At 41.9% G+C, this 12,653-nt stretch overlaps 4 protein-coding genes across 4 annotated transcripts; all 4 read left to right on the top strand.

Moving 5' to 3' along the window:
- Positions 1 to 902: 902 nt before the first annotated feature.
- Positions 903 to 1,823, top strand: LOC121187303 (odorant receptor 131-2-like). Its single transcript, XM_041046487.1, has one exon. The coding sequence runs from the start codon at positions 903 to 905 to the stop codon at positions 1,821 to 1,823; it is 921 nt and encodes a 306-aa protein (XP_040902421.1).
- Positions 1,824 to 4,887: 3,064 nt separating this feature from the next.
- On the top strand, positions 4,888 to 5,808 carry LOC121187302 (odorant receptor 131-2-like). The gene has a single exon (XM_041046486.1). It carries the CDS (start codon positions 4,888 to 4,890, stop codon positions 5,806 to 5,808), a length of 921 nt encoding a protein of 306 aa, XP_040902420.1.
- A 1,369-nt stretch (positions 5,809 to 7,177) lies between these two features.
- LOC121187300 (odorant receptor 131-2-like) lies at positions 7,178 to 9,611 on the top strand. Its single transcript, XM_041046484.1, has 2 exons — positions 7,178 to 7,412; positions 8,926 to 9,611. Exons 1-2 carry the CDS (start codon positions 7,178 to 7,180, stop codon positions 9,609 to 9,611), a joined length of 921 nt encoding a protein of 306 aa, XP_040902418.1.
- Positions 9,612 to 11,215: 1,604 nt separating this feature from the next.
- Positions 11,216 to 12,136, top strand: LOC121187299 (odorant receptor 131-2-like). Its single transcript, XM_041046482.1, has one exon. The coding sequence runs from the start codon at positions 11,216 to 11,218 to the stop codon at positions 12,134 to 12,136; it is 921 nt and encodes a 306-aa protein (XP_040902416.1).
- Positions 12,137 to 12,653: the final 517 nt, after the last annotated feature.

Below are 12,653 nucleotides of genomic sequence, written 5' to 3'. Positions count from 1 at the left end.
GAGCTCTGTCTTTTTCCTCAACAGGAAATCAACATGTTTTCAGTGAGTCTTGGCCTCCACCAAGATTGTACCTTGTCACCAATTGTGATTTTCATTGAAAGATTCTCAAGGCACAGGTGGGTGGAGGGGAGTGTCCATTTTGGGGACCTAGGAATTGCAGTTGATGTGGTTCTGCTGATTTCACCAGACCATCACCTTCAGCATGTACAGGGGGGTTTGCAGTCAAATGTGAAGCAGCTGGGATGAAAATTAGCACCTGTTAGTCTGAGGCCATTGTTCTTAATTAGAAAATGATGGACTACTCTGCTGAATAAGTTCAAGTCACTGTAGTTCAAGAGAAAGTGCAAAATGGAGTGTAACATCAGCATTTGGATTTGTACAACCTCACTAGAACAATGCAGACATTGTGCTGAACTGATCTAATAGTTAATCCATGTTCCAAACCTAACCTATGGTCATGAGCTTTGAGTAGTCACCAAATTAGAGATAGGATAAGATGAGGAGCTCAAAGTTCCTTCCTGTTGAAAGGAGCCAGGTGAGGTCATTTGGGGATCTGATTAGATGACATCAGCCACTGATAGGACGAGTCAAGTGGCCATGACAGCACTGACGTGAGCAAAGTTTCATTCTGTGTTATTTTTGGATGTTATAGTCTTTAAAGTCATCATGCACAGCCCTCTCTCAGAGAGCTGCACAGAGCTCAGCAGAAGACTTTACCCTTGAAACAGCATGGAGAGTTTGGTAAACAGCTGTCTTTAAACCAGCATCTGAGCTTAACTCTGATCATTTTGTAAGAATAATCTCATTTTCTGTTGAGACGCATAACATAATGACAGTTTACAGAATTTTTGGCAGTGCCTCAAACACATGTGTGTTTGCTTAGAAAACAGATATCAGGTAATATGGCTGCTAACAACTCACTGGCTGATGATGATCTCTTAAAGCGAAATATCAGGTTCCTTGTTCTGCAGGTCCTGGTGATGCTTTTTCTTTTCATCAACTTATTGCTCATCGTAACCTTTTTTCAAAAGGAATATTTCTACACATCTGCTCGCTATATCTTATTTGCTATTACATTATTGTCTGATAGTTTGATGTTAATCGTGTCTAACATCCTTCTCATCTTCACCCATTTTCGAATTGACATTCAAGGTTGGTTATGTATCATTATCTGTGTTGTGCCACTTTGGTATCTTACTGTAACACCAGTTACTCTGACAGCAATGACCTTGGAGCGCTATGTGGCCATCTGCATGCCCCTGCGCCATGGAGACCTGTGCTCCACACGCAATACTATGCACGGCATTCTCATCATTCATGGTCTCAGCTCTGTGCCCTGCCTTATTATCCTCACTACCATCTTTGTATCAGCATCCCTTAGCTTCTACACAACATATTGGCGGTGTTTAATAGAGTTGGTTTTATTACAGGCATGGCAGCATCATCTTAGATCAGCTGTATATCAATTCCAGTTTTTGATTTTGTGCATAGTGATTCTTTTCTCCTACATTAAAATAATGAAAGTGGCAAAAGCTGCATCAGGAGAGGATAAAAAATCAACACAAAAAGGGCTCAGAACAGTTCTTCTTCATGGCTTTCAGCTGCTGCTCTGTTTCATCCAGATGTGGTGTCCATTCATAGATGCTGCTGTGCTTCAGATCAATTATGGTTTATATGAAATTGTCAGGTACTTAAACTTTGTAGTGTTTTATCTTGCACCAAGATGTCTTAGTCCTCTCATTTATGGCCTCAGAGATGAAGTTTTTTATCATGCACTGAAAAACGTTGCCTACCTTGGCTTGTACAAAAGAAACATTATGTGACTAATTAGATTAACAGCTATTCACTTCCTGTGTGCAATATTTTTTCTGTAACAGCTGTGGATGTTGAACTGGCCTTAATGTGATGGTGCTCACAGATAATGACCCAGCAGGCCTCTGGGTGGTTTTCTACAAAGCCACAGTATCATTGCTCAGGAATACGTATCAGGTTCTGCATAACATTATAATGATATTGAGTGATGTTCTTGGTAGCTGTCAGTCATAAAGTTTATGTACATAGTGCAGCACATTCATGGCTTTGGATGGAAATTGTAGCATGTCATTAATTTCTCTAGTACGCGTCACTGTGTTCATGTTGCTGACTAGACTGTCAAACTGGATCATTTCACTGTCAGTCAAACAGTGACACATATGTTCATAATATGGATATTTGCTTGTGAACTTTTAAAATAATGAAAGTTTCCCAAGCTACAGCAGAAAACATGAAGAGAACACAGACCAGTGGTTCTGCATGGTTTCCAGCTGCTGTTCTGTCTCATTCAGCTGGTGGCCAGCCATATAATCTGCTCTACTTCAGAATTTTTTTCAACTATATTCATTAATGTCATTCAGGTTATTAAAGTCATGTACTTAAACTGCATAATGTTGAGCCTCTGTCTGGTTTTCCTTCCTTTTGTGATTGTCTGCCCCGCCCTAATTGGTGTTACCTGTTACTCATTGCCTTGTGTATTCAAGTCTCGTTATTTCCCTGTGTTATTGTCAGTTTGTCTGTGTCCATACCTGAGTCTGCCTGTGTCTTCACCTGTGTTCGTTCCCCGTGTTGATTCCCGTGCGTGCTTCTGCCTTGCCTCCCCTACCTTGTCAAGTCCCTGTGCTTGTTCTTGCACCTATACACTTGCGTCTCCCCGCTCATGGACTTACCTTGGTTGCCTTTTGTTTTCTGGTAAGGACTTTTGGAGGTTTTTTTTTGTGTTCTATGTTTCCAGCCTTTTTTCTTCCTGTGTGTTTTTAGTTGTTTAAGTTTTGTTCTCTGGCCCTGGACAGAGTTCCTGTGATTTTGAGTTAATTAAAAGACTTTTTAGTCACTAATCTGCCTGTCTTGGGGATTTTTGGGTCCTCTCTTCCCTGAACTTCCCCGCCAGTATCCCCCGCCAGCATCTCTGGCCTCCTGGTCCAGCGTCTTCGATAGGGCTGATCGAAAGTGCCCACTACAGTACAAAACCAGTGTTCCCTGTTCATGACACTGACCAGACAAAATGACCAGATATGCACCCAGCAGACTCCATTTGTGAGGCTAACTTTGAGCTCAAGCGCTCGCTCCTTTTCCAAGACCAAGTAGACATGCAAGCTCTCACGAAGGAGCTTTCTAAAGTCACTCCTATGGAAATATATCCACAGCTAGCTGTACCGGTGGGTTTTATGAAGAAACTAAGCACACTCTCTAAGAAGCCATTGTTTGCAGTTCCCTTCCCAAAGGGCTCAAGTGCTTTGAGGATAATGCTAGCCTCCAGCTAGCCTCCCAGTCTGCTAGCATCCGGCCTGCTAGCCTCCAGCCAGTCTCCCATGTCCCAGCATCGGGGATCCTGGCCGACGTTCTGCCTGCTCCTGAGCCTCCTGCCTCATCCTGGCTGATGCTCCACGTCTACAGTCGGCGGTCTGGCCAACACCTGCCCCTCGTGTCCAGTCCGAGGCCCGGCCGACACCAATTCCTGCTCTTCAGTCAGCGGTCTGGCCGACACCTACCCTTCATGTCCAGTAGCCGGTCCGGCTGACACCTGCCCCGCTCCTCCAGTCGGCACCTTAGCCAACATCTGCCCCTCACGTCCAGTCGGCGGTCCGTCTGACACCAGCCCTTCGTCTCCAGTCGGTGCCTCGGGCGACACCTGCTCCATGTCTCCGTTCACTGGGCCATCCGACACCTGCCCTTCGTCTCCAGGCGGCAGTCTGGCCGACACCTGATCCTGCCCCTCCATCGGCAGCCTCCTCATCTCTGGGCTCGTCTTTACCCCTGTCGCCCTCCAGCTTCGACTCCAGTAGTGGCTCGCCTTCTACTGTCGCCCTACTGGTTGGCTATCTGACCATTTCCATCTGTCTGGTAAGGCCCCTAAGTGTCTTCACCAGTCTTGTTGGTCTCCCAAGCGCCTTCACCTGTCTGGTCGGCCTCCCAAGCTGCTCTGTCTGCCTAGTCGGCCCCCTGAACTTAACCGCCAGTATCTCTGGCCTCCTGGTCCAGCGTCTTTGACAGGGCTGATCCAAACAAAGTGTCCAAACCAGTCCAAAACAAGTTCAAAAGACATCATAAGATACAGGCTATAAAGAATGTGTTCGAAAACATTCCAAAAGAGTTCACAATAGCTCCCGTTAGGGGCTGATCATAACAAGTGTCCACTTTGGGGACCTCAGAATTGCATTTTATGTGATTATGCTCACTTCTACAGACAATATCCTTCAGCATGAACCATGGTGGTTTACACTCAAGTGGGAAGCAGCTGGATTAAAAATCAACAACTGTAAGTCTGAGGCCATGACGAGTCGCTGTAGTTCAAGAGAAAGTGTAAAATGGAGTGTAAAATCAACACTTGGGTTAGTACAACCTCACTAGTAATGCGGACATTGTACTGAACTGATTTACTTGTCAATCCATGTTCCAACCCTAATCTATGGTCATGAGCTCGAAATGAATGACATTGGGAATACAAGTCACATAAATGAGTGTCCTCTGTGTGGTGGCTGGGCTTTGGCTTAGAGATAGGATAAGATGAGGAGCTCACAGTTCCTTCCTGTCGAAAGGAGCCAGTTGAGGTCATTTGGGGATCTGATTAGATGACATCAGCCATAGATAGGACGAGTCAAGTGGCCATGACAGCACTGACGTGAGCAAAGTTTCATTCTGTGTTATTTTTGGATGTTATAGTCTTTAAAGTCATCATGCACAGCCCTCTCTCAGAGAGCTGCACAGAGCCAGCATCTGAACTTAACTCTGATCATTTTGTCAGAATAATCTCATTTTCTGTTGACAATAGAATTGTCAATTAAAAAGTGACACCATAGAATTTTTGCCAGTCCCTCAAACACGTGATTGCTTAGAAAATAGATATCAGGATATATGGCTGCTAATAACTCACTGGCTGGTGATGATTTCTTAGATCGAAAGATCAAGTTCTTTATTCTGCAGGTCCTGGTGATGCCTTTCCTTTCCGTCAACTTGTTGCTCATCGTAACCTTTTTTCAAAAGGAATATTTCTACACAACTGCTCGCTACATATTATTTGCTGTTACGTTACTGTCTGATAGCTTGTTGTTAATCGTTTCTAACATCCTTCTCATCTTCACCCATTTTCGTATTAACATTCAAGGTTGGTTATGTATCATTATCTGTGCTGTGCCACTTCTGTATCTTACTGTAACACCAGTTACTCTGACAGCAATGACCTTGGAGCGCTATGTGGCCATTTGCATGCCCCTGCGTCATGGAGAGCTGTGCTCCACACGCAATACTATGCACGCCATTCTCATCATTCATGGTCTCAGCTCTGTGCCCTGCATTGCAATCCTTTCCACCATCTTTGTATCAGCATCCCTTAGCTTCTACACAAAATATTGGATGTGTTTAATAGAGCTAGTTTTATTACAGGCATGGCAGCATCATCTTAGATCAGCTGTATATCAATTCCAGTTTTTAATTTTGTGCATAATGATTATTTTCTCCTACACTAAAATAATGAAAGTGGCAAAAGCTGCATCAGGAGAGGATAAAAAATCAACACAAAAAGGGCTCAGAACAGTTCTTCTTCATGGTTTTCAGCTGCTGCTCTGTTTCATCCAGATGTGGTGTCCATTCATAGATGCTGCTGTGCTTCATGTCAATTATAGTTTATATGAAATTGTAAGGTACTTAAACTTTGTAGTGTTTTATCTTGCACCAAGATGTCTGAGTCCTCTCATTTATGGCCTCAGAGATGAAGTTTTCTTTCATGCACTGAAAAACGTTGCCTGCTTTGCCTTGTACAAAAGAAACATTATGTGACTAATTAGATTAACAGCTATTCACTTCCTGTGTGCAATATTTTTTCTGTGACAGCTGTGGATGTTGAACTGGCCTTAGTATGATGGTGCTCATAGAGAATGAGCTAGCAGGCATCTGGGTTGTTTTATAAAAATAACACAGGCTTCTAACAACTCACTGGCTGGTGATGATTTCTTAGACCGAAACATCAAGTTCTTTATTCTGCAGGTCCTGGTGATGCGTTTTCTTTCCGTCAACTTGTTGCTCATCGTAACCTTTTTTAAAAAGTGTACGGCTTTCCTTTCCTGTATTTTATTTTACATATGTAGAAATTGACAGTTTTTTTGGAAAACTTTCCAAATAAATTCAATCCACCTGTTTTGTGTTGTTTCTTGTATGGTTTACTAAAACTCTGCACATATGACACAGAGGAGCAGAGCAGTACACTGGTCCCCAACTGCTGGTGAGTTGGACCAGGTGTTCAACTAAGCTGATCCTATCCGTGAGGCATGATTTTATTTCTGCATCATCAGGTATAATGGGACATGGAGTCTCAGTGTGCAACTCAAAGCCTCCATTGCTGAGGCGATTGCAAAGAACTGTGGCCTAAAAGTCATTGGTTACTGCTGTGGCAGCTTATGGTGAAATCATCTAAGATCATCTGTATATCAATTGCGATTCTTGATTATGTGCATCAACACTGTTTTCTTCTATGTTCAAAAAATGAAAGTCTCCCAAGCTGCATCAGAAAAGAATAAAAAGTCAACATGGAGAGAACACAGAACAGTGGTTCTGCATGGTTTTCAGTTGCTGCTCTGTCTCATCCAGATGTGGTGCCCAGTCATAGAAGCTGCCCTGTTTCAGATTAATTTCAAGTGATTTCATGTTATACATCATTAATGTCATTAATGTCATTAATACATTAATGTCATCCATTGTCATGCATTGTCATGTATGACATTGTGGATAAAAGTGACCAAAAAAGGACAGGACAGGGTGAGGAGCTCACAGTTCCTTCCTGTCGAAACGAGCCAGTTGAGGTCATTTGGGGATCTGATTAGATGACATCAGCCATTGATAGGACGAGTCAAGTGGCCATGACAGCACTCACGTGAGCAAAGTTTCATTCTGTGTTATTTTTGGATGTTATAGTCTTTAAAGTCATCATGCACAGCCCTCTCTCAGAGAGCTGCACAGAGCTCAGCAGAAGACATTTCCCTTGAAACAGCATGGAGAGTTTGGTAAACAGCTGTCTTTAATCCAGCATCTGAACTTAACTCTGATCATTTTGTAAAAATAATCTGATTTCTATTGACAGATAAATTACAAAGTGACACCACAGAATTTCTGTCAGTGCCTCAAGCACTTTTGAAAACAGATATCAGGATATATGGCTGCTATCAACTCACTGGCTGGTGATAATTTCTTAGACCGAAAGATCAGGTTCATTACTCTGCAGGTCCTGATGATGCTTTTTCTTTCCATCAACTTTTTGCTCATCGTAACCTTTTTTCAAAAGGAGTATTTCCACACAACTGCTCGCTATATCTTATTCGGTGTTACATTACTGTCTGATAGTTTTATGCTATTCATGACTAACATCCTTCTCATTTTCATCCATTTTGATATTAACATTCAATAAGATAAGATAAGATAAAAATACTTTATTGATCCCAAACTGGGAAATTCAACTGTTATAGCAGCCGTGTACAGGTAATAAACACAATAGTACAATGGTAACAAGTACAAAAAATAAGGAGATTTGCCCTACATAAATCTGCAGTAAAAAAGCTAAATAAAGCTAAGTATAAGTAACAGTCAGCGGTAACAATAAGTTAAGTTTGTGAAACCAGAGTACAAATGTACAAAGTAGTACAATGAATTCTCCAGAATGTGCATAGTAGCAAGTCAGTGCACCAAAACAGTCGAGTAGTATGGATGTGCAAATATAAGAAGAATAAGAGTGCAGGATGAATAAGTATATAAACAACAATGAAACAATAAAAACTATACCACTGTAATATGAATGTGCAATATGAGAGGAATAAGAGTGCAGAATGAAATATTCTTATAAACAGCTATGGAACTATAAGAACTGTAAAAACTATAGAACAGTAATATGAATGTGCAAAATAAGATGAATAGGAGTGCAAGATAAAAAATTGTTATAAATAACTATGAAAACTATTAAGACTGTAAAACTGTAGGACAGTAATATGAATGTGCAAGAATAAAAATGAATAAGAGTGCAGGATGAAATACAGTTGTAAACAAGGTTAAGGTGCATAATCATCATAACAGCAATAACACAGGTTATCTCTGGCACAGGGGTGATGAGTTATACAGTCCTATAGCATGTGGCAGGAATGATTTCCTGTAGCGGTTCCTATGACAGCGAAGCTGTCTGAGCCTTTTGGAGAAGGCGCTCCGCTGTCCGTCCAGTACAAGATGGAGAGGGTGGTCAGGGTTATCCATGATGGATAACAGTTTGTTCAGAGTCCTCCTCTCCATCACTGCTTCAAAAGAGTCCTGTTTGCAGCCAATGACAGAGCCAGCCTTCCTGATCAGTTTGTTCAGTCTGTTGGTGTCATTGGCTGAGATGCTGCCCCCCCAGCAGACCACAGAGGAGAACAGAGTACTGGCCACAACAGACTGGTAAAAGATTTCCAGCATCTTGCTGCACACGTTGAACGACCTCAGCTTCCTCAGGAAGTAGAGTCTGCTGCAGGCCTTCTTGTACACAGCTGTGCTGTTGGTCTTCCAGTTCAGTCCGTTGTCGATGGTCACTCCCAGGTACTTGTACTCCTCCACAGCAGCTACGTCTCTGCCCTGGATGCTGAGGGGCTGAGGAGCTGATCCCTTCCTTCTGAAGTCTATCACCATCTCCTTGGTCTTGTCCACATTCAGCAGCAGGTGATTCACTCCCGCCCACTCTACAAATCCGTCCACCAGCCGCCTGTACTCCCCCTCCTGTCCGTCCCTTATACACCCGACAACAGCAGAGTCATCAGAGAATTTCTGAAGATGGCACGACTCTGAGTTGTACTGAAAGTCACTGGTGTATAAGGTGAACAGGAAAGGAGAGAGCACAGTGCCCTGAGGGGCTCCCACACCACTCACCACCACATCAGACAGGACACTGCCCAGCCCAAGGTTGGTTATGTATCATTATCTGTGTTGTGATACTTCTGTATGTTACTGTAACACCTGTTACTCTGACAGCAATGACGCTGGAGCGCTATGTGGCTGTTTGCATGCCCCTGCGTCATGGAGAGCTGTGCTCCACACGCAATACTATGCACGGCATTCTCATCATTCATGGTCTCAGCTCTGTGCCCTGCATTGCAATCTTTTCCGCTATCTTTGTATCAGCATCCCTTAGCTTCTACACAAAATACTGGGTGTGTTTACTGGAGTTAATTTTATTACAGGCATGGCAGCATCATCTTAGATCAGCTGTATATCAATTCTTGTTTTTAATTATGTGCATAGTGATTCTTTTCTCCTACACTAAAGTAATGAAAGTGGCCAGAGCTGCATCAGGAGAGGATAAAAAATCAACACAAAAAGGGCTCAGAACAGTTCTTCTTCATGGTTTTCAGCTGCTGCTCTGTTTCATCCAGATGTGGTGTCCATTCATAGATGCTGCTGTGCTTCATGTCAATTATAGTTTATATGAAATTGTCAGGTTCTTAAACTTTGTACTGTTTATTCTTGCACCAAGATGTTTGAGTCCTCTCATTTATGGCCTCAGAGATGAAGTTTTTTTTCATGCACTGAAAAATGTTGCCTACTTTGCCTTGTACAAAAGAAACATCATGTGACTATTTAGAGTAACAGTTACTCACTTCCTGTATGCAATGTTTTTCCTGTGAAAGCAGTGGAAGTTGAACCATCCTTAGTATGATGGTGCTTACTGTCATACCTTGTGAAATTATGTCAAGTTATGCCTTTGTCTCGCGTCTATGTTGTCACGTGGTTTCCTGTTTTATTTTGAAATCATTGCCCTTGTGTTTCTTGTCTCATTTTACTTCCTGCCTTTGTGATTGTCTTCCCTGCCCTAATTGTTTCCACCTGTTTCCCCTTACCTGTTGTGTATATACAGTCTGCGTCTCCCCTTTTTTGTTGAGTGAACCAGCGCCTATTCCTTGTGATTAATCTCCATGTCAGGTTTTTGTGTTCTTTTGTACTTTGGTCGTTCTCTTTATTGCCTTGTTGCGTTGCCTTGCCTTTCCTTTGATTGGAGTTTGTGTTTTTTCCTCGTAAGAGTGATTTTGTGTTCTTTTTTGATACTTTGTTTCCTTGCATTTTTTCCCCTATTGGGTGATTATTATTTGTTACTTTGTTAAATAAAGACATTATTTTTGATCTTACTCGTTTGAGTTGTGCTTTTGGGTTCAACCCTGTTCAGTTGTGACACTTACAGATAATGAGCAAATGGGCATTTTATCCAAAGCCACATTATCATTGTTCATGGATAAGTATCAGGTCCTGCTTAACATTATAATGATATTGAGTGAGGTGATTGGTAGCTGTCAGTCATAACATTTATGTACATAGTGCAGCACATGTACGGCTTTCTTTTCCTCTGTATTATATTTTACATATGTAGAAATTGATATTTTTTTGGAAAACTTTCCAAATAAATTCAATCCACCTGTTTTGTATTGTTTCTTGTATGGTTTACTAAAACTCTGCACATATGACACAGAGGAGCAGAGCAGTACACTGGTCACCAACTGCTGGTGAGTTGGACCAGGTGTTTAACTAAGCTGATCCTATCCGTGAGGCATGATTTTATTTCTGCATCATCAGGTATGGTGGGGACATGGAGTCTCAGTGTGCAACTCAAAGCCTCCATTGCTGAGGCGACTGCAAACTGGTGCCTGGTGCCCAGTCATAGAAGCTGCCCTGTTTCAGATTAATTTCAAGTGACTTCATGTTAGACATCATTAATGTCATTAAAACATTAATGTCATGCATTGGCATGTATGACATTGTGGATAAAAGTGACCAAAAGAGGATAGGACGGGGTGAGGAGCTCACAGTTCCTTCCTGTCGAAAGGAGCCAGTTGAGGTCATTTGGGGATCTGATTAGATGACATCAGCCATAGATAGGACGAGTCAAGTGGCCATGACAGCACTGACGTGAGCAAAGTTTCATTCTGTGTTATTTTTGGATGTTATAGTCTTTAAAGTCATCATGCACAGCCCTCTCTCAGAGAGCTGCACAGAGCTCAGCAGAAGACGTTACCTTTGGAACAGCATGGAGAGTTTGGTAAACAGCTGTCTTTTAACCAGCATCTGAACATAACTCTGTTCATTTTGTAAAAATAATCTGATTTCCTATTGACAGATAAATTACAAAGTGACACCACAGAATTTCTGTCAGTGCCTCAAGCACTTTTGAAAACAGATATCAGGATATATGGCTGCTAACAACTCACTGGCTGGTGATAATTTCTTAGACCGAAAGATCAGGTTCATTATTCTGCAGGTCCTGGTGATGCTTTTTCTTTCCATCAACTTTTTGCTCATCATAACCTTTTTTCAAAAGGAATATTTCTACACAACTGCTCGCTATATCTTATTTGCTGTTACATTACTGTCTGATAGTTTGATGTTATTCATGACTAACATCCTTCTCATTTTCCTCCATTTTGATATTAACATTCAAGGGTGGTTATGCATCACTATCTGTTCTGTGCCACTTTTGTATCTTACTGTAACACCAGTTACTCTGACAGCAATGACCTTGGAGCGCTATGTGGCCGTTTGCATGCCCCTGCGCCATGGAGAGCTGTGCTCCACACGCAATACTATGCACGGCATTCTCATCATTCACGGTCTCAGCTCTGTGCCCTGCATTGCAATCCTTTCCACCATCTTTGTATCAGCATCCCTTAGCTTCTACACAAAATACTGGGTGTGTTTAGTGGAGTTAGTTTTATTACAGGCATGGCAGCATCATCTTAGATCAGCTGTATATCAATTCCAGTTTTTAATTTCGTGCATAGTGATTCTTTTCTCCTATATTAAAATAATGAAAGTAGCCAGAGCTGCATCAGGAGAGGATAAAAAATCAACACAAAAAGGGCTCAGAACAGTTCTTCTTCATGGTTTTCAGCTGCTGCTCTGTCTCATCCAGATGTGGTGTCCATTCATAGATGCTGCTGTGCTTCAGGTCAATTATAGTTTATATGAAATTGTCAGGTTCTTAAACTTTGTAGTGTTTTATCTTGCACCAAGATGTTTGAGTCCTCTCATTTATGGCCTCAGAGATGAATTTTTTTTTCATGCACTGAAAAATGTTGCCTACTTTGCCTTGTACAAAAGAAACATCATGTGACTATTTAGAGTAACAGTTACTCACTTCCTGTATGCAATGTATTTCCTGTGAAAGCAGTGGAAGTTGAACCATCCTTAGTATGATGGTGCTTACAGATAATGAGCGAGTGGGCATTTTATCCAAAACCACAGTATCATTGCTTATGGATAAGTATCAGGTCCTGTATAACATTATAATGATATTGAGTGAGGTGCTTGGTAGCTGTCAGTCATAACATTTATGTACATAGTGCAGCACATGTACGGCTTTCTTTTCCTCTGTATTATATTTTACAAATGTAGAAATTGATTTTTTTGGGAAAACTTTCCAAATAAATTCAATTCACCTGCTTTGTGTTGTTTCTTGTATGGTTTACTAAAACTCTGCACATATGACACAGAGGAGCAGAGCAGTACACTGGTCACCAACTGCTTGTGAGTTGGACCAGGTGTTTAACTAAGCTGATCCTATCCGTGAGGCATGATTTTATTTCTGCATCATCAGGTATGGTGGGGACATGGAGTCTCAGTGTGCAACT

This window comes from Toxotes jaculatrix, chromosome 9, assembly GCF_017976425.1.
Source record: "Toxotes jaculatrix isolate fToxJac2 chromosome 9, fToxJac2.pri, whole genome shotgun sequence".
Classification (NCBI taxonomy): Eukaryota; Metazoa; Chordata; class Actinopteri; family Toxotidae; genus Toxotes; species Toxotes jaculatrix.
This window is presented reverse-complemented; position numbering and strand designations above follow the sequence as displayed.